At 35.1% G+C, this 24,268-nt stretch overlaps 1 protein-coding gene across 1 annotated transcript in view; it reads right to left on the bottom strand.

The window, feature by feature from the left end:
- The window catches only part of AdamTS-A (ADAM metallopeptidase with thrombospondin type 1 motif A), a 646,314-nt gene that overhangs the window by 322,989 nt on the left and 299,057 nt on the right, over window positions 1-24,268 (bottom strand). Inside the window, exons 10-12 of the mRNA XM_089091831.1 lie at window positions 22,795-22,988; window positions 14,860-15,113; window positions 393-572 (exon numbers count right to left, since the gene is read on the bottom strand). Coding sequence (XP_088947957.1) covers window positions 393-572; window positions 14,860-15,113; window positions 22,795-22,988 — 628 coding nt within the window. The remainder of the gene's footprint in view (window positions 1-392; window positions 573-14,859; window positions 15,114-22,794; window positions 22,989-24,268) is intronic.

Consider the following 24,268-nt stretch of genomic DNA (forward strand, 5'->3'; position numbering starts at 1 on the left):
ATCACAGCCATCAGAAGCAGAGGTATTAAAAAAAAGTATGCAATAAAAGTATAGTTTCAAGTTCAGAAGAGCTTCTATGAAAATTTTATTTTCAAAATCTATTAATTACTCATCTAGAAGTTCTATTTGTTGCTAATGTATTGACTTTTCCATCACGTAATATTAAGTTAGATAACATAAAATTTCACGTACAGGTGGATTAAACTTGGAACTGCCTTCGTCATGTATCACATTTTTTTGCGTAAGATTAAATAACGTACTATCAAATCTTAGCTTGTTATAGTGTGAAAGCCAATTTACTTTATATATAACTAAATTCGTATGATTAACCACAAGGAGAAGAATAATAAGGATGAAAATTTTTATGATAAAAATAAATATAAATATCCTACCAAGTTTGACGTTACTATATAGATTATGGTCACATCCACTCGGTATACACCTTCCATTCACACACATGTCATCTGTATCTGGGCCACAAACAGTACCGTCAGTAACTTTCTCAGCCAACAGATAATAGGCACTACTGGTTCCGACTGTACAAAAGAGCTTGCAGCGATCCTTGGGTGCAACTGGAAAAGAACTGTCCAATATTAAAAAGGGGGTAGTTATAACGTAGTCTGATTCAAAGATAGATGAACGCACAAGAGAAGAACAAAAAAAGAAGAAAGTTTCCAAGAAGAAGAAGAATATGTTCAAATAGAAAAAAAGGAAAAAAAAACTTAGCATCTATGATGAGCATTAGGTCACATTTCATGGAATGCTCTACAGTAGTAGCGTTTGACCCACTGGCAGACCCCCCCCCCACACAGGAGGTCGCCCCCCCCCTTTTTTTCTGGCACCCTCAGTCCGTGTTTTTCCTGTTTTTTACTCACGCTTATTAAATAAAGTTTTCAAATTGGTCAATTATTGGCGCCCTTGTCACATTGCACCCCCCCCCCATATTTTGCTATATATCTGGGGTTTTCAAATCCATCAATAACACAATAACATATTTTTTTGTAAATATACAGACATATGGAGCAATTTAAAATCTTAACATTCAAAGGGATCCAATTCTAAAGCCCTTACCTCTAAGGTGCGTATGATAAATTCCAAGATATACTTCGTATATATCTTGGAATATAAGCTTTGTATCTTTCCTTCATAATTCCTTAATTGCCTTTCCTTTCCTTCATAAGTACTTTAAAATTCATAGACAAAAAAAAAAATTCGCCATTACCTCCTTTTTAGTAAATTTATCTGTTATCAACACCTAAGCAACACGTTTAGATGTGGAAAAAATGGTATGCGTTTATGTATTTTTATGTATTCCGTGAGCAAGTTATATGTATATGTTTAACGTACATATTCCCTGGGCAAGTTATATTCCCTGAGCAAGTTACAAGTATATGTTTAAGGTACATATTCCATGAGCAAGTATATTACTTGAGTAAGTTATATGCATATTTTTAATGTACATATTCGCTGTGCAAATTATTTTCCCTGATTGAGTCATGTGTATATGTATAATGTATTTATTCAATGAGCAAGCTATATTCCCTGAGCAAGTTATATGAATTTGTTTAATGTACATATCCCCTAAGCAAGTTTAACAACTTACGAGTAAAACCACAATTTTGCTATATTTCGTTAGCAAAGATTCAGCTATATCCATCTACTGAAGTACACTTTGATATTTGCTTTGCATTTGCAAAGGAGGGCGGTATTAGAAAAGGTTGTTAATGAAAGAAGGTGAAATGAATGTGGTGGTAAATGCTACATGACAATGATCTCTATGATTATTACAAAAATTAATTGAGCCAAACGTATTGTCAACGTTTCCGTATAGTCTTTGGGAAACGTCGCCATAATTTAACTTATAGCCTATCTTTGGTTTGGATGACTTTTAATCATCATACTTGGTATTACAAATGGATGGGCAAATGGTATGGGCAAATGGATATGGGCAAATGGTATGGGCAAATGGATGTGTTAAAAATGGTGCTCCAGTGTGAGCTTGTGACCATGCGGCAAGAATATGGGAAAACATGCATAGTTAAACACTAGAATTTTGTTTCGGGTAACATAAAACAAAGTTTTATATGCCCTATAATGAGAAAATTCTTCCGTTGAAGAAACCAAATCTTCACGGCCCTAATCTCAAGTGGCATTCCGAAGCAAAATTAACCATATATCTTGAAAAACATGAACATCTAAACATTGTAATAAGTAGAAAATCAACTATTTGATATCTTGTTTTATTACAGCTTGTTACACTGCAATGAAAAGAGTTTCTTTGTGACAGCGATAAATTTTAGTTACAATAAAGCGTGTTTATGCTTTTTTCAATAGACAAGTATTTTTGTTAGGGGGTCATTGCTCTTGGTTGTTTTTCTACTTGAAAAAGTAATTGCTGGAGATGGTTCGACTATGTCAGAACCATCTCTGTAGTTATTTATTATCTAGAATTCGAAAGGAACCAGTACAAAGTCTAGTTAAGAAAAGATTCACACATATTGTCCAAGACGTGTTTTACTGGCTGAAGAAACTACACTTTTTAGTACAAATTTTCCTTTCAGCCTCTTTGTGAAGGCTCCTTGTATAATTTATTCATTTTTTAGCTTCTCTTAACAGCGAGAGGAACACTTGTCAAATAAACGGAGAAATTTATAATAAGATATATTTATTTTTTTTACACAGATTTTACTGGGTATCTCACTATGATAAAATATAGGTTAAGCCAAATCCCAATGAAGCGCAAAATAATAAGAAAACCGGGTCATCCCTACATAGGTTGAAGACAAAATCTCCAATGGCCTCCAAACAAATTATTAATTTGTCCTACTTGGTGGTTTTAATGACACACCTATTTATCAAGAAATTTAGACTAAAAGAAATTAGTGGAGACTGAAATGATGTCTTAACTTAAATGATTTTGCTGAATTATTTCTTTTAAAATATTTATACCCAAATATGTTAATTAACACTATATTTCACTCCCAACATCTTTTGCAAAAAAGCGGGAGTTGATCTTTTTAAAGATTAAATAAAAAAAAAGTTTTTTCAACTGAAAGTAAGGAACAACATTAAAACTTAAAACGAACAGAAATTATTACGTATATGAGGGAGTTCGTCCCTTAGGTCAATACCTCGCTCTTTGTGCTAAAGTTCGGGTTTTGTTTGACTCACAAATCCCTGAATCACAAAGGCCATTTAATTAGAATAGATAGCTCTTTTAAAACGACTAAACAAACTATAGCGTAAAGAGCGAGGTATTGACTAGGGGACGAACCCCTCATATACGTAATAATTTCTGTGCGTTTTAAGATTTAAAGTTACTCCTTACTTTCAGTTGAAAAAAACTTGTTTTTTTATTTAATTTCTTATCGTTTTTTTAAATAATGCTGGGAAATCCGGCGCCCCTTCATACAAATGTCCCTTCCCTTCCCCCAATAAAATATCCTCCAAGGAAAGATCCTCCCACGTAACACCCATTCTCCGACCCCCCACCACACCAGAAAACATTCCTCCTGAAAACGTTTGTGTACTTCCCAATAGCCAATACAATATGTAAACAATGGGCTAAGTTCATAAGTTGCAGCCCTTCCCCCGGTAACTGTGGGGGACTAAGCCATCCTCAAAGACATATTTATTAGCTTTTTGACTATGCTGAAGAAAATGGCTATCTCAAAATTTTGATTGGGTGACTTTGGGGAAAAATGAGCGTAGGAGGGGGCCTAGTTGCCCTCCATTTTTGGTCACTTAAAAAGGGCACTAGAACTTTTAATTTCCGTTCGAATGAGCCCTCTCATGATATTTTAGGACTATTGGATCGATACGATCACCCCTAAAAAAACAAAAAAAACACGTATCCGTAATCTTTCTTCTGGCAAAAATAGACAAAATTCCACATTTTTGCAGATAGGAGCTTGAAACATCTACAGTAAGGTTTTCTGTTACGCTGAATCTGATGGCTTTATTTTTATTAAGGTTATAACACTTTTAGGGGGTATTTGTCCCTTTTTTTCAAAAATAAGGTAATTTTTCTCAGGCTCGTAACTTTTGGCTGGTTAGACTAAACTTAATGAAATTTATATATTTGAAATCAAAATAAAAAGCCGATTCTTTTTATATATCTACTGGTATCAAAATTCCGTCTTTTAGAGTTTCGGTTACTATTGAGCAGGGTCGCTCCTTACTTACCACGTTCGTTAGCACGAACTGTTTGATTGAAGCTTTGGCCAATTTTTGAACTGTCTGATTGAAGCTTTGGCCGTAATATGGATAATTATTGACATCAAATCGGACAATTAAATAAAGATTCTGTTGTACTGCAGAGTTAAAATGCAGATTCTATTCTTCATCATAGTACTTGGCAACGTAGTGCGATAGTTCGTTAAGTATTCTAAATTCTTTATAAATATTATTTCAGGGCCATCATTTCCCCAAAATTTACAGCCAATGCTACTCGGGAGCCATTATTGCTTCAGACCCAATATTCTGAAGAGAGTATTGGGTGGTATTGTTTTATGAGTTGAACAGTTGAATGCCTAATAAGGTGGGCATTATTTTTCCTTTTTTATTATTGAACCCATATGACTTCATAAGTGTTGCCCTTACCAGAAGAAAAGTAATCAGGGTATTGATTAAATTTCAAATATTATTCGATTAATGGTTACTAGTTGTTAACTGTTTCATCCTGATTGCATTTAAATTTCTCTATGAGCTTGCGAATTTAACAAGAATTTCAAGAAGCCTTTCATACCCTCACACAGAGATCAAATCGTCCACTGGAATATGGAAGAAAAAGATAATAATGAAGACGTAGGATGTTATTTCTGATGAATTTTGGTTGAGATCAAACAATCCATTTTGGAAGGTCACCTGCAAAACTACGACGTTTTTCCTTACTTTCTAACAAGTTACTTTGAAACCCAGAAGGGAATTATAGTAGGTGCCATACTGACAAAAATTTAGAGACCTCTTCCCCCAGAGATATGTGTTAGATCCCCAATAGGGCACAACAAGAACACTTACTCTTGCTTTGGCAGTAATTTTATTGAGATACGATAGCTCCTTTTGCTGGATGTCCTAATTACCGGATCTTTCAAAAGGCCTAATAAGGACACTATCTCTCACTTCCCTCAAAGTTTGGTTGAGATCTAGTCATCTTTTCTGTTAGATAGTTGGAGGATATGGATTCAGAACCCCCCCCTTCCAACACAACCACCTGTCCAGAAAATAAATTTTCAAAAGGCTCAACTGAGACACTAAACTATGCTGTCCATAATGTATGGTTGAGTCCTGATGGCTCTTTTTCTGGATACTTTTATGCAAAAAATCAGGGACAATACCCCTACCCCCACTTTACAACTGTTAGACCAAATATGAGCCCTATAAACTATAAATAGGAAATTATTCCTTCTTTCCAGCAAGTTTGGTTGAGATTTATCAATTCCCTCTAGCAGATGTCCTTATGGTACGAATTTAAGGATTCGCTTTTCCCTGAAGATTTTGGATTGTGCTCGAGCATCCCAAAAGCAGTTAGGATACTAGCTATGGCTTTCTATAAGTTCGGTTGAGATCTGACAGCTTCTAGTAAACGTTAAAATGAAAAGATTTCAGAAAACCTGCCTCCTTCAATCTATAAATCAGATCACAGCTTAGGCTATTTTAGTTTATTTTTGTATCTGACCTGTATATACGTACACAATCTTAGGAAACAATCGAAATATCAGATTTTACAGAATAGCAATAATTCTGAATTTGGGATTGGCACATTGACCCTTCAAGAACTATTTTCTGGAAATCTAAAAGAAGCTCAGAATTTTCTATCGCAGATCTTATGTCAAGATATTATTCTGTGTTTGACACGAATCCTACATTAAATGGTCCTTAATAAGTATACTTTTGGAACCAAGAAAGCTTCGTATTGCTTCTTGTTCATGCTATTTAGTTGACCAAAAAAATTCTTGGTTCAGAAAATCCTTCGAAATTTTGCAAACTTCTGGCGATATTCCTTTAGGGTAAATTTTCCAAGTCCGGAGGATGTCCCTTGAATAGATACTAGGTATTTATTACAGTATATAAACAGTACAGTAGATCATTTATGCATCCATTGTAGATTCAAATGTGTATTCCTTTGTTTTTACAAATTTATTCGCCTAATTGCTGAGAATAATATATAAATTGTGGTAATTGTTTTATATATTTAAAATTTTATTTTCATTTTGTATAAAATAATAGTTGATTTCTTACTTAATGTGTAATGATTACAAGATATTAATTGAATTCGGATGGTAGGTCAGCTATTTATTAGGTTATAATGGAAATTTAGAATTTCAACCAAAATATGAAAGCTGAATTTTGTTTTATTATTCTCAAGAGAATATAAATCAGATGCAGAGTAAGGTATGTCAAATCAAGAAAATGCATTTGTTTTATTTTATTTATTTATTTTTATTTATTTATTATTTGCTTATTATTTCTATTTATTATGAAATTTATTTATTTGGCTTATTCTTTTTCAGGAGGATTGATTAACACCAATGTGCAGAGGTGAAGACAAAAACTGAATTAAGTGGAAATAAAACATTTGTAAATTTTGCGCAGCATTTAGTCAATGCTATTTTCTAAAAAGTGAACATAATTGGGATAAGTAAAGTTTCATTTATGAATAATTGGTTTTGAATTGGTTCTGCTGGGGACAATTTATTTTTAAGATTTAGATACACTGGAGCGAAGTCACAAATACTTAATGAACAAAACTGCTATGTAGAGTCTTGCAACTCGTCTTCAGTGAAAAGGGTTAGCCACACGGTACACATAGACCTACATACATAAAGAAGAAGTAAGTAAGAGATTTAAAGTAAAATTATTCCAACCATCTTCTACTTTGTCCAATTTTAGATTCTCCTGTCTCATATTCAACTGCTCCTGAATAGTTCCTCACAAATTCTCATTCTGGAGTCTTCGAACGTCATAACTTCCCAGAAGATAGCTACCCTTCCTAAATTTCAGCCTTACATTAACTCTAGACACCGCTAGATATTGATTTTGATCTTTACTTTAAAAGTAAATGAAAAAGATATAGAAGATTGCAAAACAGATCAGAGGCCACTGAATCATCCTATCCACCCCTAGTGTTCCACTGACTTTGTATGGCATTAGATCGAAATTTTGGGATTACTATTTCAACCAATATTATCAAAAGCAAAAAAAAATGTGTCTCCTGGGGCATTACGACGCCTAAGGCACTAAACTATTGAAACAACCTATTCCAAAACATAAGCTTCATAGATACTTTTTAAGGAGAGAGAAAAACATTTTACCACTTGTTGAATCCGAATCAGGGATTTTCAATCCGTATAATCAACAAACGACTGACTGCAAAACTGATTGACGGAGATAGTAACTACTCAAATGAATTTTTTTTATGGTTACATAATAATTGTATAACTTAACAATAATTTATGGTTACAGGGACAAAAAGAGAGGATCCGAGGTAGAAACCTGGTATTTTATTAGGTGATTTTAATGTCTACATTGGTTGGAGTAGGAATAGATGGTATCCTAGGCTAGGTGAATTTGACATTGGTAAAGAAAACTGCAATGGTTATAGACTGCTGCAATTTTGTAGGTATATCAATCTAGTTATAGCCAATACAGCATTTGGTCATAAAAGGGCCCATAATTTAACATGCAACTGATATAACGGTAGGGCAGCCAACCTTATTGATTATGTTATTGTAAATTGAAGAATGGCAGGATCGGTACACAGTATTAAGGTATATAAGAGGGCTGCAAGGCTGTATCCAGAGGGGGGGGGTTCGGGGGTTTGAACCCCCCCCCCTTCCTGAAATGTTTGTCAGACTCGTAAAAACGTAACAAAAATGGATAAAAATAAATTTTGTATGGATTATTTGAGTTTTTTTTGTAACCCCCCCCGGAATTTTTTTTTGAGTAAAACCCCCTTCGAAAAAATTCTGGGAGGTCTTGAAGGGCTGTAATTGATGTTAAAAGTAAAGATTGCCATCACCATCTAGTGGTATCTAGGATTAATCTAAGGCTGAAATTTTGGAAGGTAGCTATCTTCTGGGAAGTTATGACGCTGGAAGACTCCAGGATGAGAATTTGTGAGGAAATCTCCACGACCAGTTTAATATAAGACTCGAGAATCTAAAATTTGACAAAGTAGAGAATGGATGGAATAATTTTACGAAAATAGTTTGTGAAGCAGCAGATGGTGTCATGGACGGAATTTCAGGGACGCTGCTAGAAATATTAGCAAAAACGCTTTAAACTTGGTAGAAAGAGAAGGTTTTTTTTTTTACAAGAAGCGTTTGAGTGACAGATCATATGAGAATAAAAAGAATGTAAGGGGAGTAGAGAGGACATTAAACTATGAATGAAAAATATGTAAGGTGGAGGTCATGGAAAAAATTCAAAAGAAGATCTGGAAGATGCAGCCATACGGCATAGCAGTAAAATATTTTATTGGTATGTTAAAAAATTGAGAGGGAGCAGATAATCAGGAATTGTTAAAGTTAAAAATAGAAACGAGGCCTCAATTAGTAACAAGGAAAGTATTAAAAAGAGATGGGCAAGAAGCTTTGAGAATGTGTTAAACCGTGATGAAGTTTAAGGAAATAAAACAGATGAGAATGAAAAAGTTTGTGACAAAGCCGAAGTAACGGAAGACTTATTTTGCGAAGAACAGTTAGAGACAGTACTAAAAGATTGAAAAATAATGAGGCTTCTGGCGAGGAGATTTCCTAGATGTTTTCTAAAGATATTTTCTACAGACAGTTTCGTGTAACCGTTCGACAGACCGTTATTCAAACAGTAAGCTTTGCGAGAAAAGGGGTTCAATCCCAGTCTTTAGGGCTATGATAATAGAAAGTCAGAGATAACTAGGACATGTTTTGCGGGGGAAGAATGACAGATTACCAAAGATCATTCTTTTCGGCCATCCATCCACGGCCAAACGGAAAGCAGCTAGTCCCAAAATAGGGTGGGAAAGGTTTGTAAGAAAAGATTTAAGGGAAACCGGCTGCATTTGGGAAGATGCAAACAGGGGAGCTTTGAGCGGATTGGGATGGAAGAAGAGCTTGTGCAGCTGTATTTGCCTCAGGCAGCTTGGTGCTCCGATGAGTTGTTAGTAGTAGTAATAGCATGTAAGTTTAACACATTATATAATTTTTTTATGTTGATCATTGTATCTTATGATTTTTTTATCTTATGATTTCTCTTGTGTTGAGTCTCTTAAAGGTGTGAATGTATGATGTTGAAAATGTTTTTGTTTTTTAAGTATTTGTTTCATTTTTGTTTCTCCCCTGTTTTTTTCCTGGCCATAGAGCCTTACGGGGGAGTTTGTATTGAATTGTATTTTGTTGAGTTTATTGATTGAATAAAATTGATTGATTGATTGAATTTGCTCGATTTAACTTATTAACACCCTCTTTACCTTTCGTGGGGAAACTTGATTTTTCATATTTTATTCCTATAGACAGTGATAGAGTTATATCTTTGTGACTTGCAGCTCCCCATAAAATTATGTAAAATAATATGGATTAAGCTATCCAGAATTATTCCGTGCGCCAAGGTTCCTTTTCAGAAAAAGCACATTTTGGTCATCTATAATTTTATTCATAATAGAAGTTTTTAACAAGCACTGCTAAGGGGCTTAGCTTCAGCATTTTGTTAGGGGGGGGCGCAAGAGGAGTCTCTATCCTAAGAGTTAAGGGGCATGGGCTATATAATAATTTCTTCTCAAATTATTATGGGAGGTAACTGCCCCCCTCCCCGAATTGACCCCTTTGCTGCGGTAGTTTGAACCCAGAAGCGTAGCTTGTTTCTGTAAAATTTCTGTAAAGGGTCAATTCCGTAGAATGTTCCGCACAGAAGATGCACAGTATGGATATATATATCACAAATCACAAATAGACGGTGCATGAGTCATTCATCAACACAACAGAATTTAAGGCAAAGATTCAATTTCCTCACACACAAGAAATCATTTCCTTTTTGGACTGCGAAATTTGACTAACAAAATGTTTTGCAGCGATATTGATTTCAGCGTTACAATAAATTGCAAGATAAATGAAATTAACTCCCGGTTTCTTTTAAAAAGATTCTTCATTACCAAGGGCCAGGACAGGGGAGAATTGCCCCCCTTCTTGAATTCCAAAACTTAAAAAAGGTAAAGTGTTTATAAGATTCAGAAAAAAAGAGTTTTTTACTGGAATTTGTTCTAATTCAAAGCTTACTCCCCCTCCCCTCTAGAACAATTTTTCAAGTTCAACCCACAATCTGCAAAAATCATGCGGGCCTCATCGTGTGGGCCTATTATTCTGTTTTCATTCATGAAGACAATCGATTGAAAGTTGTTCATAAAGTTTCCCAAATTGATTTAATTCATTTCGTACGAAAAGGTGTAGAATATTATTAAAACCTTTAAAACAAATTATAAGTGGTAAATTAGTCCCCGTGTCCACTTTTAGCTGTGTCTGGCGTTGAAAAAATAACCTATCTATCAAAGAAGATCATCAAGTACATCAACGACTGTTTATTTATGTCTTTTTCATGGCTAACACTTTTTATAGGAAATGTTATCTTACGGTTCACACATCAAGTTCACGTGTCATCTACTTTCTCAGCAAGATAAGAAAAAACCTTCTGAATGCCAAATACAGTAGACAGCTTTCTTTGTGAGCACAATTAAAGAATAAAAATCAACATACTCTTTCAAATTTATTACACAGTAGCTGTGAAAAGGCAATTGCTTGTTCATATAACTAATGTTCTCTTTTTCCTCTCTTTTTCTTTTTCTTTAAACATATAAAATCTAGATTACCCCAAAAATCCGAAACACTCATTTCTTCAAATAACACAACATATTGCAAGCTACAGTGATTTTTTTGGGGCTTCTCTAGTTTCAAAAATTTCAAATTAAATTAATGTTCCCAAGTCAGGCGTTGGAAACTGATTTAGTTATCTAACACCTCAGGCAATATTATTGCCACAGGATTAAAAAAAAACTAAAACTACAGCCAACTGCAGAGCCAATTATGATCATTGTCAACAGACCTACTATATCTTCTTTTGGACCCATACCATCATTTCATAAACACCAAAAACCTGCCCCATCAAGCAACTTTTTAACACGGTCTCAATACAGTGAATGCATCTGGTTCCTCAAACTTAATAACTCCTCAGACGCTGTCCGAGCTAATCATTCTTCTCCTAACTATATTGGAATCATTCTAAATATATTTCCTGTCCTAAATTTTCACATCATAAAATTTGTCACATAAAGGTGGGTAGTAAGCGACTTAGGGAATTAAAGCCCAAATAAATGGTCCAATATCGGATTGCCTGGAGAACTCTTGTCAGTTTGGAAAATATACCTTGGTCTTCTTTAATCCTAACTATATTGGAATCATTCTAAATATATTTCCTGTCCTAAATTTTCACATCATAAAATTTGTCACATAAAGGTGGGTAGTAAGCGACTTAGGGAATTAAAGCCCAAATAAATGGTCCAACTTGACCTAAGTGTCGAACTGGCTGATCAAGTAATCTTTCGTAAGATAAATGAGGTCAACCATTTCGTATGTTTAAGAAGTAACGGCGTCTTGAAAACTCTGGTCAGAAATTTGGTCCAGCTATTATACAGCCGACAACCGTACTAAGACTAGCAAAATACCATCGAGTAAAGCGATATAATCGTATGCCCTTAGAAAATCCCTCCATAATTTTCTCCCCCAGTTTTCTCAATCCAGAATTTAGAATCCAATTTGAAGTTGTCAAAGGGTCCCACGGGACACAGCTATACATCACTGGCCATGAGCAAAAACTACTACTTATTCGTGTGAAAATTTCCCGTCCGGAGTTCAAAACTAAGTAAGAACTTTTTATCATCTACAGTTGATGCTTTGCATTTATAAATTTTTTAAAAGTAATTTCAATTTTTGGACTTCATATACGATTAATATGTATGTGCCCATACAGACACAAAAAGCCAGGCTATAACTCTAAACATTGTGTTCTGACACAGTTAATAGTCAATTATTTAAGGATACTCGATAAAATACATTCGGCATAGCCTTCAATACTTTTAATTGTTTAAGCGATGATAAAAGAAATTAGCTCTTTATCAAGATTTTTTAAAATCAAACTCCTCAAATTATTCTATAAAATTCTTTTTACATTTTCTATTTAATTCTAATTCACAATAAAAACAGATAGAATGATGCAGAAAAATTGTTAGTAAATATAAATTATTTAGTATAGCTTTACTAGACGGTATATAATAAATTTAGCTCAGCTCTTATAAAATTTGAAGAAATTAGACCAGCCTGCAGGGTTGCCACCGTCATTAGGATTTTACTAGATCTAGTAAAAAAAAAAGAAATCTAGTAAATTTAGAAGATCTAGTAAATTTCCCGAAATCTAGTTAAAACTAGTAAAAAGTCATGATTTATAGTAAACAAAACTTTTTTTTATTTTCCATGAATTCAGGGGAAAAATTATTGTAAACTTATGACAATTTACAATTTTTGCTTGTCTGTTTTACAATCTACAATTTTGCTTGTCTGTCTCAGACACAGACAAGCAGTCACTTATTTTCATAAACAGACACTTCGCTTCCGGCGTCTAAAGGTCGAAAAAATCAACTTTCTGTGTTTCAAATCTATATATATATATATATATATATATATATATATATATATATATATATATATATATATATATATATATATATATATATATATATATATATATAATATATATATATATATATATATATATATATATATATATATATATATATATATATATATATATATATATATATATATATATATCCCAAAAAAGGATTTTTGAACTTGTAGGATTCCGGAATTTTCAATCATACAATGAAAACGAAAGAAAAGAGGAAAAGAGAAAAAAATAGAAGAAAAAAGAAAAAAAAGATTGTGAAAATCGCATAGATTATCCTCTTATAGTAAAAATCGATGGATGATGGTGTGCGTGCGGCGTAGCCGCACGCGCAAAAATTTTTTTTGAGCATTTAGTAAATGCTCCAAAAAAATAGTAAATGCTCAAAATGGAGTATTTTGATTTTTTTTATTAGTAAAAAAATCAAATAAACAAACCTCGGATTTACGTGAATTTGAAGAATGCAATTTCATTAGTAACCTAACAATTTTTGAAAGGTAAACCTGATAACTAGATGATATCTGTATCAGGGTTGCCACCTTGACCTGGAAGCAGGGTTGCCACCGTCAATAGGATTTTACTAGGTCTAGTAAAAAAAAAATCTAGTAAATTTAGAGGATCCAGTAAATTTCCCGAAATCTAGTAAAAAGTTTATAGTAAACAAAATTTTTTATTACCCATGAATTCAGGGAAAAAAGTTATCGTAAACATATGACTATTTACAGTTTTTGCTTTTATATTTTACAATTTACAATTTTGCTTGTCTGTCTCAGAGACAGACAAGTAGTCACCTATTTTCATAAGGACTCTTTACGTCCGGCGTCTAAAGGTCGACAAAATCAGCTTTCTGTGTATCAAATTTTACCAACTAAAAATGAAGCTATAATAACACTTGTGTTTGTGATGATCGGGAGTCTATTGGAATCAAAACAAAAGCCAACCACCCAAGGTGATCAGGTGAATCTCCTCAGTTTGAAAATTTTTATTCAGGAAAAAGGAGCCTGCTGAGAGAAATTAAAAGTAAATAGAAATGTAACATTATATATATATATATATATATATATATATATATATATATATATATATATATATATATATATATATATATATATATATATATATATATATATATATATATAGAATTTTTTTGGAGCATTTAGTAAAAACAGATGCGATCTAGTAAATTTTTCCTCTCTGAATTAGTAAATTCTTCCGGGTCAGGGTGGCAACCCTGCCTGCCTGTCTCTTAATAACAATTTTTGAAAAGTTGAAATTCCTAGTTTAGGATTCAGCTTGCTTTACCATTAAAACTTAGGCTTTTGGCCAGATTTACTAACTGTGACTACTTAAGTTCCATTTAAGCACTATTACAGTTAACTTTTTTACTATAGCACCGAAATCATTGTGGGTTTAAGGGCTGTCAACACTGAACTCAGAAGGATTCCCCACTTCGGTCAACAGTGGTGACAAAATTGGTCCAAAGTAACAAAAGAATGAATCCGACTCCCCCCAAAAATGGAAGATGACTACAGAAAAAATACTGGATATCACGAAAGGCTAACTCACAGCTGCACTTGTTATCCAAGCAAAATAACTCAAGCACATTTAAAGATGATTTCTGGAGCAACGAGTTTTAGCATCGTTCCAATCAACACTAAAAATTGTTAGGTAAAAAATACAAGCAAAACGTAATTACTTTTTGTGATTTTGGCAAAAAGCAACAACATAAAAGTTTCTCTAAACAACAAAACCTTTCCATAGTCCAAAACATCCAAATTTCCACAACAAAAAAATTATAGCGGAGAAACTGTGGATGATAAACCATTTTCAAATAGATTTGGAAGCAGCACAAAATATTAAATAAAAATAAATTAATGGCTACTTAGCAAAACAAAACTTTTTTTTTTACCAGTTAAAATCCTATGGGCGGAATTTCTTCTGCCCATTTTCTGTTCCAGTTTCTATTTTTATAATCCATATAACCATCATAGAAGTGCCCTAGCCCCCATTTAACTAAATCAATTCTTATTCAAGGGGGAAAAATTTAAAGTATCATGTGGCAAATTTTTGTAATTTCTTCCTCAAAACGATTATTAAACATAGAATTGGTAAAGAAACAAGTAGGAAAAAGCTACCAGGATTGTAAAAACTTACTCCCGACATATTTCGGATGCCAATTCACATCCTGAGGAACACCCGGTATATTATAATGGTGTCTATCATGGCCTGAACATTGGAGAGCTCTGAAGTCAACAGCATTGTGGGGAGGACACTCTTGTCTTTGACATGTTTTATACTGAGTTCGATTTCCAAGACAGTAATTTCCACCATGCACTGGTCTCGGCGAGGTACAAAAACGCTCTCGTTTCTGTATTCCTCCTCCACAGGTTCGGCTGCACGAAGACCACCTGTGGGAAAACCAAGATTAGTAATTATTTTATTTTGAAATTTCTGTATATAAGAGGGAATCCCCTACCATTAGATCATTTAGTAGTAAGGGGAATCCTTTAACTAGTATATCCATATGAGAATTCAAGATTTTGTTTTTTAGTTAATATTTCTGTCAAATTTATAGCTAAATTATTGAAGTTAAAAATTTGGAAATTTTGCATATCGTCCTGGAAAGGGGGAATAGCTCTGAACGAAAACAATTCAAAGCAAAACTTCAATAGAAAAGAAAATTTCGGAAACTTGACTTGAAATGGTGTCATAACCTTGCTTGACGTCATAGAGACCTACTAACAAGGCTTTAGGAACATTTCAAGCCCAATAATTCAGTCGATGATAAGGCTAAATTTTGAAAATTACATAATTAACAGTCAAATGGTTTTTAGTCCATATAAAAGGCAAGAATGCTCTAGAACGGGGTTTATCAACCAATATTCTATATTCTAGAGTTGCGCAGAGGGGTCCTAGGGCATCTGTCATGAAACCATATGAGCTACGGTGAAAATATGAAAGAGATCTGGTACATAAGTCTAGTATAAAGGGGTTTCATGAGACACCTGATTCATTTTAAACATTTTACGAGAGTAAAAACTTTAGAAGTACTAACCACATTGCTTCAGAAGCACCACTAGGCTACAAAAAAATAATAAAAAAAAGGGGCCCATAAGAAAAACAGGCTGATTTCAGTATAATTGACATACTAAATTCAAATATATAAGCAGTGTTTATATATTACACATAGATTTTTTTTGACATTGCATTGAACCATTCTAGAATTATGTGTATTTAAAAAAATAAATCATATTTACTAACAATACCTAGAACGTAAATGCCTTTTATTTTTTGCGGTAACCGAGACAACCTTCTTTAATGTCCGACAGTGATCACTTAACATGTGTACATTCCACTATCCGTGACCTCTATTTTTCATATCTGAAACATACTGATGAAAATGTCCTCCAAGCTCGTTGCTCACAAAATCAAAATAAGTGGGGAAGAAATCAAGTACAGAGTCCAAGAAATGAGTCTTCAGAGGTATGTTAAATCCTAAATCCTTACATATTACCAGGAAACTCAACACATATTCAGGGTAGTTATGGGCATTATGATTTGCAAAAAAATTTGCGACAAAAAGTTTAAATACAATCCGTGCTGACTTTTCATTTAGACTTAAAAGAGCATTAATATTCGCGTCAGCATATAAACCTCTGCTTTGGGGCCAACAAAACATCTCCTTTATTTTTTGAATCACTAACACCTGGAAAATTTTTCTTTAAATAGTGGATTTTCATTTTTTGATTTTCTTCAAATCATCATTTTTTATTCATAACCTTCAGAGAGTTCTTGAACAGCCCTAACTCAATATGCAGTGCATATACGTAGAATAATCTCACATTGTTGACATTTTTCTCTTCTGGCAAGAGACTTTTGTGAACTCAAAATTACTTCCGGACACACTGATTCTTCTTGTCTGTGCTGTCTTATTTATATAGAACCCAACAAATGTAGTACAGCCGTACTGCAAATACATTTACCCAACTACTGTCCAAACACTGTAACAGTAAACTAAATTATGTTCCTTAGAGGAATAGTTACTAAGCAATTCATGACAGTTTAGAAATAAGCCCACTTTAGTGTCTTTTGGTAAAAGATCCTTACCCTTTAATCTGGTCTACCAGGTGAATCTAACTAGATTTCTAATTGGGTGAAATTGGGAGCTCATAATATTTCCATTCCTAATTTTCTAAAGTGACAAATTAAAGCATAGAAAAAAAGAAAACAATTTAGCCTCGCTGCTTACCGACTGACCGTTATAATATATACTGTTTCTTCTACATTTTCTTTGTTAAATTTAGTTTTTCATATGAATTAGCCTAGCTGTCGAGGGATTGTGACACGGGTATTTGCTGGTCTACGAATGATGCCCGTTTGATAATAGCAGAATTGGCTAACAAAATCCAAATAGTCTCTGCACTAAATATTAAATAAGACGCAAGCTAATAATCTATAGTCATTTATGGGAATCCTCAAATACTCACATACACTAAGCAATCAATGTTGAGTATATTCTATATTTTTATTAAAACTACATGGTATGTAAGGAGTCCCTCACGGCTCGCTGTTATGTTATACGTTGTTTATTCTGCACAATATTGTTATTGGACTTAGTTTAGCATCTAAATTTTATCATCTTGAATCGGCAATAAAATTAACTGAGTAGAAAAATGATCCAATTGTCCCTAATATCTTGTTAAGTTGAAGAAAGCTAGTAAATTTTATTTTATTTCTGAAACATCTTGAATAGTCAAACATGGTAAGTTGCCTTATTCTACATTTTATACAAAAGATGTATGGTAAGCAAGGGACTTTGCTGTTATATGTTGTTTCTGCCTATTCATTATTAGATATTTCTATCAATTGAATTGTATTATTCTGGATCTAAACTGATTTCGCCACACATAGATTCGCTTGTACCTAGATAGCGCTCGTTTAAGAAAGGGTAATAATAACGGAATAAGAAGACAGAATATGGAATGACTTGTAGTCTCCAATACCTAATTAAGCAGATGAAAACTAAAATTTACATTTATGTATGATAGATCTTCAACAATAAGCGACGTATGATGAGAATATCCTAAAGTTTAGACAAAATAAATGTCTGGTGCGCAAGGAGTTCCCCAAAGATAGCCGTCATGTAATACGGTATGCTTTCTGTATGATTGTTATTTGGCGTAATCTTCTGTCTGAATACCCAAATGTAGACTGATATTCACACGGCTATTCTCACGTACATGGATCACACCCGTTTAATGATGGCAGTAAAAGATACTGAATAGACTCCAATGCATAGTAAAGTACATAAAAGGTAATAATTTATATTTTATTTATGAGATTTTTTGAACAGTCATATATGGTAAACAATCTAAGAATTACCCACGGGTAAAACCAATGAGATACACTATGTCGGCTAAGTGTCTTGGCACAGTAATTGATAGAGACCTTAACTTTAAGGAACATATACGCAGTATTGTTACTAAATTGACAATCAGTGAAGGTATCGTGAAAACGATAATGAATCTTATCTCAAATGATATAATTGACATTTATAATACTTTTTAAGCCAACCAAATCCATTTTATTATAGTAATGTTTGGTTTGCCCATTTTCTTCTAATTTAGAATGTTTACAGGTGTCTCAAAAGAAGGCTATTTCCGGAAAATAACAGTTTTAAGTTGGTCAGGTCAAAATATTTACAGTTCAAATTACTCCAAAGTAACAAAGATATACATTTTCACGGAAGTGTTTTTATAGTTTAACATTTATAGGTCTGTTGTGTAGAATTCTAAGGGTAAGGTATGTTTACTTCTGGGCAAGATGAGATGAAATAAAAAATAGACATTATAATCTTTTCATTGTTCCATCAAGAGCTAATACTTTTTGCTTGGCAACTAGGGCAAAGGACGGCTTGAAATTAAAGTCTTGTCTGTGTTCAGGTTTGACATAATTAGTCTTGCTTGCTGACAAAATCAGTGTTGCCTGTGTTTATGTACAGGCTTGAATAATTTCATGGTTGTGACAGTGGTGACTGCCTATCTAGATATGAATCTGAACTGTGCATCTAAACTCTGTGAAGTCCTGGAGAACATATTTGCACTAAAATATGTCTCTCCTATAAAGCAAATTCTGAACATGCATTTTTCATTAAAATTGTGGTAAAAAAAGACAAAAGAAATAACCTGCATGAAATTTTTGCATCTTTATCTTTCACACCTTTCAAACAAAAACTTTCAGAGAGCGGGAAATACTGAAAACTTGACCAATCCATCCTGTATATTTGAGAACCAAAGATCCGCTTTTTAATTCTCTATTTTAAATTAAAGAGACTTGTGCATGTCTTGTATTCTGGAGGTGTATTCCATTTGTTTGGAAGATATTTTTCCAACCATGTTTAGGAGTCAGTGGTCATAAACAGTTGGGTAAACAACATCATCCAGTCTATTGATCATTCACTAAAGAACCCTTTTTGTACCTAAAGACGGAAGAATCTGAACGGAATTGCAAGTCTGTGCCACAAAATGCTTTTTTGGATCAAGAGCTTGCATGGAAAAAAATGTTAAAAACTGCATTTAAATTAATGGTACTAAACGTGCGATGTAAAACCTTTAAGTCCTTGGTCACAAAGGTACTGAATGACATCCCAGTTGCAAACATAATGTGTAAAAAAATAGTAATAACAGAAATCCAGTAGTTATAAATTTGATTATTACTTTTGATTATTAGCACTAGAGTCTTTATTCAGTTTGTAAATTGTTTCAGATTTGACCACTTACAACAACTAGTAGTTGAAGCCAAGTCAGAGAGCTTTGTTAAAAAATTTCTTTAGTACCATCGTGAGATTTCATTCAAATATCAGAGTTTCTCACAGGGCCGTATCCAAGATTTTTGTTCGGGGGGGGTTATCCAACTTTTTCCCGTTGACTTTGTCTAACATACTCGAGAATCAATACATTAGCTTGAGACCGTTAGTCCGCCCCTTGCGAAAGCGGACGCGTCCACTAGGCATACTTTTAGATCTTTTCGTGGCATTTTTTTTCTTTTCTTTTCTTTAGTAACGCAAAAACAATACAATAATTTACATACTGTTAAATGATACAAAGGATTTTTTTTTTTTGCGCGAAAATAAGCAAAATAGCAGGATATAATTTGTCTATATATTTTTTAGTTTTTTTTTTTAGCTAAAAGTAAGGGCGAATATATCTAAAAAGAAATCAAGGCGACGATTTTTATTCCCTGAAAAAATGTCGTTGACCTTGTCTGGGCAGATGTCAACGTCCCTCTGGACTGCAAGGAGTGCTAAGCCACTCAATCGTTCTTCTCCTGTTGAATTTCTCAGCCAGGTTTTGAGCCTTCTGAGCGTTGAGAAACTTCTTTCCAGAGTTGTAGTGCCAACGGGTAACGTCACAAGAACAGCCAGAGGAAGAAAAACATTTGGAAAAATGGTGGGGTCGTATGCCTGAATCGAAGACACAGCAAAAGTAGGCCTCTCTGATACCGAAAAATTCTCCCACTTGATGCGGCATAGCCCAATCTCTTGCTTTAGACAGTCTGGTTCGGGAAGAATATCGCCATACAATTCAACCAATGACTCCAGGTTTAATGCCTTCAGATCGACAGAAACAATTTTGGCAGGAGAAAGGACGCTGAGATTTGACTGCAGTTTCTTCTGGTGAAGCACAAATCGTTGTATCAGCTCGGAAGTGAAGTGGTCCAGGAAAGGAATAAAGAGCGAGGTTCTATAGTGGTTGAGAAGGTCTGGACCGTCTGCGTGCATACTATGGCCACCTCTCGTCCTTGGACGAGTCATCTCCAGTCCTAAGTCGCTGGCAAAACCCTGAGCTTCGTCGAAAATAGACGTGAAAGCAGTAGCAGCATTTCCTCGCATTTCCTTTGTTTTTGAAAGGACAGTTTTCACGTGCCTGCATGCAGCTGACAAATCACAGTTAACTGACTGAAGAGTCTTGCACAGTGGAAGCGTAAGACAAAAAAGCTCTTTGACCACATGGAGACACACAACAAATTGCGACTGGCTCATCGTGTCCAGCAACTGCGCCACTTTTTCAGTAGTTTCTGCATTTCCGTTCTCTTCAAAAGCTTCCAGGGATCGCAGGATTGGTCGGTACAGCTAAAAAAAACGCACGACTGAATCGTGGCGCTCCACCCATCTTGTTTTGCAGAGTCCGATTAAAGTATGTTTCCTTGAATCCGGTAGTATTTCGTTGATCTTCTCTTTTAAATTCTGTGCCCTGAGTGGGGAAGTACAGTAAACAATACAGATGTGTGATAAGACACAGAGGAAATGTTGAGATTATAGAATAAAGCATGCAAGATAGATGACTATGTTGGGACTGGGTATACTACATGAGCTGTAAAGCAGTGTCAGACGCTTGTTATGCTTAACACTAAGAATAGTCCTAAGATGCCCACTCATCGCTGCCGCACCGTCATATCCCTGACCAACCATATTGTTCAGATTAAGACCAAGGCTTTCGAGAAATTGCAGGATTGATGAAGCCAAACCTTGCCCAGTCAAATCAGAAACTGGGGTAAAACCAAGTCCTCATGCAGGTTCCCTTTGAAAGTGTAGCGGACGCAAACAGACATCTGCTCGGTATTCGAAACGTCCACCGTTTCATTGGCAAGCACCGAAAAGCATGGACTTGCGTTTACTCTTTCCACAATAGACTGCTTAAGAAGCTAGACTACTGGGAGAAAGATATGTGGCATTTCCGGCCGCAAAAAGAAGGTGGTTCTTCAGAACGTCGTCACCGTGTCTCTCCTTCAGCCGCAGGAGTGCTCGGAAGTTCCCATCATTGTGAGAAGGTTCTGGATCCGAGACCAAAATGGGGCTGGAATCGTTGGTACCACGAAGGGCAAGTTGCTGCCACCAACAAAATATCACCGTCTCAACAATTGGTCTCAACTTCTGACGATTTTCTTGAACCTGCGCTTTCCTCGCCGCGTCTAGTTGGTGCACGATATTGTCCTGCCTTTTCTCCGAGACAGAAATGAAGTTTTCAGCCGATACGATGGATTTTCTATGAAACTGTGCTTGTTGGTGAGCTGTGAAGCACTCTATTGCATCCTTCCAGTTCCTAAATGGTTTGGTGACTAGATTCCCTAAGCGCTGGTGGTAGCCTTTACCAGCTGTCTCTGACGAGAACAGAAGGCAAAATCTGCAAAAAGCAGCGTCCTCAGGCGGAGAGTAGGACAACCAACTGAAAAGAGCGAGCCAAGTTAACTGAAACTTCAGCTTCCGTTTTTCGGATACTGGAAAAATGTAGGAGACATCTGGAGTCCAAGGGCTCTTCAGCAAACGAAGTTTAGAATTTGAATCGAGACTGGATGATTTGTTGACAGAACGACTGATGTTATTTGCAAACAACGACAAAGACTGGGTTGGTGCAAGTGCGTATTGCGTCGTGGTTGGTTCCAGTGTGCGTGATTCAGAAGCTTCAACGATGGCTCCAGTGCCCTTTAGATCCACAGGTGTAGATGAATGCTCCGCAGACGTCCCGCTAATGTCACTGTCAGAAACATCCCTGGTCCGCTTGGGCGCGAAAAACGACGTAATGTCACACTTCCTCTTCATGTTGAAAATCGCTCTTCTCTTAGCCAAGTCCGAAATTGAACTGAACTGAACTGACAACCTTGCACTCTCTTATACCATACCTCGAGCGCCCATTAATCCTAATTTACTATGCAAGGTCAGGTGAACATGGGGTTGCCTAATTGCGTAAGCTGATCAGAGCGCATATTATTAACCCTTATTTACTATGCAAGGTCAGGTGAACATGGGGTTACCTACGGTTACCTAATTGCGTAAGCTGACCAGAACCGTTAACCCACAAAATGCAATAGGATTTAGTGTGGGAGCATATTTTTTTTCTGGTAAGGTTTTGTCTTTACAGGTATTTTTTAGACTAATTTTCGACTCGGTAAAAAATTTCAGGGGGGGGGGGGGGTTAAAACGGGGTAACCCCCCCCCCCCTGGATACGGCCTTGGTTTCTCATATTTTCAATAAAAGCAAAATATTCGTTTTTTCTGAAACCAAAGATAGAAACAGTATTGAAAATACTTACTCTTGCCAAGGGCCCCAACCCCCATTAACAGGTTTTGTAATCCTCATCGAATTACGAGATACACACTCTCCTTTGATGCAATATTTTCTTTTATTTCCTCCACATTCGGTGCCATCTGCCCAGGGCATATGCTGAGTCCTGCAACCTTCTAATTCCCCTGCTGCAGTCGTACACCAAAGTCGCTTACATTCTGGCTAAAACATAATTACATATCATTTCCAATAAAAATTGTTATAGATGAACTAAAAGTAAGTACAAAGTCGAAATATCGTCTGTGTTGGCCATCCTTCTATCGCCAAACTACAAGCAGGGCCTCCCCGAATGGGATGGAAAGCGGACGTAAGGAAGGATTTAATAAAAACAGAAAATTCTTGGGAGGGAGTAAAGATCTTATGTGAATTTTGATCTGACTAATAGTCCTCTTCAGCAAAATATAATACAAATACTAAAACAAAGATATAAAACCTAACTGACACAAAAACTCTGCAAAAAAATGGGGTGAACTAAGAAAATTTGAAATTTGACAGAGGTTTAGATTTAATACCTAATATAACTTCAGCCTTTTTCTGACAAAAAGGGTTATTGATTCATGCCATTCAGTTTTATAAAAATTTTAAACAAAACCTTATTGTAATATTTGCTTTTTTAGCAGTTAGGCCTTTATTTTTTTGGAATAATGTTACAGTTTCACTTTAAAGTTAACTTAGGGATGTAATTAGGATCACAACCAGGATTTTGTTAGGAGGAGGGGGGATTTACAAAAAAACAACAAAATTTGTTTACATGAATTTTTGTAAATTTTTACGAGTAAGACAGAAATTCCTGGGAGGGAGGGGGGTATTTACGCCAGGTAACCTCCACCCAAGTAGATACAGCCCTAGATATGATATTACTATAATGTTGGTGACGTCGAATTGCTTCAAGGATAAATTTTTTTAATCCCCAGGTCATTGCTAACAAAAATTGTTTCCTATAAAGTAGAGAGTGGCTAGGAAATTTAAAAACTAGGTTGCTCAGAGCTGGAAAAAAAGATATCGTACCACTGTTAAAATTCAGAGCTTTTGTTGAACTTTCTTTAGACGTTTTTCTAAGTTTTGATGGGTTCTACTTACGTAATAGATTCTGCAATCGTGCTGGATCTGACATGTAAGGGGGGTAAACTATGTTTGAGGTTTATTTAGAATCTTCTACAGGCATGAGATTCTAAATTTTGAAAGAATCATTAATTAATATTTTCTTTTATCATAGACTTTTGAACCGCATGTGTCACCAGAGGCTCCCATGGGACCAAAGAATGATCCAATGTGCCTTCAATTGTTTCTCAGATCTGACACTCCAACGACGTTCTCTCAGTCTACTTGAAATGAGGTGTGTAAGTCGTGCAAATCTCTCTTCTAGATCCAGCACAACGTATTTTTGGGAGTCCCTCGGCTACGAAATCTTAGTGGTTGTCAATAAAGAGCAGCTCTTGCGA

This window comes from Artemia sp. Qi Xiang Cuo, chromosome 1 (assembly GCF_049724085.1).
Source record: "Artemia sp. Qi Xiang Cuo chromosome 1, ASM4972408v1, whole genome shotgun sequence".
NCBI classification, from domain to species: Eukaryota; Metazoa; Arthropoda; class Branchiopoda; order Anostraca; family Artemiidae; genus Artemia; species Artemia sp. Qi Xiang Cuo.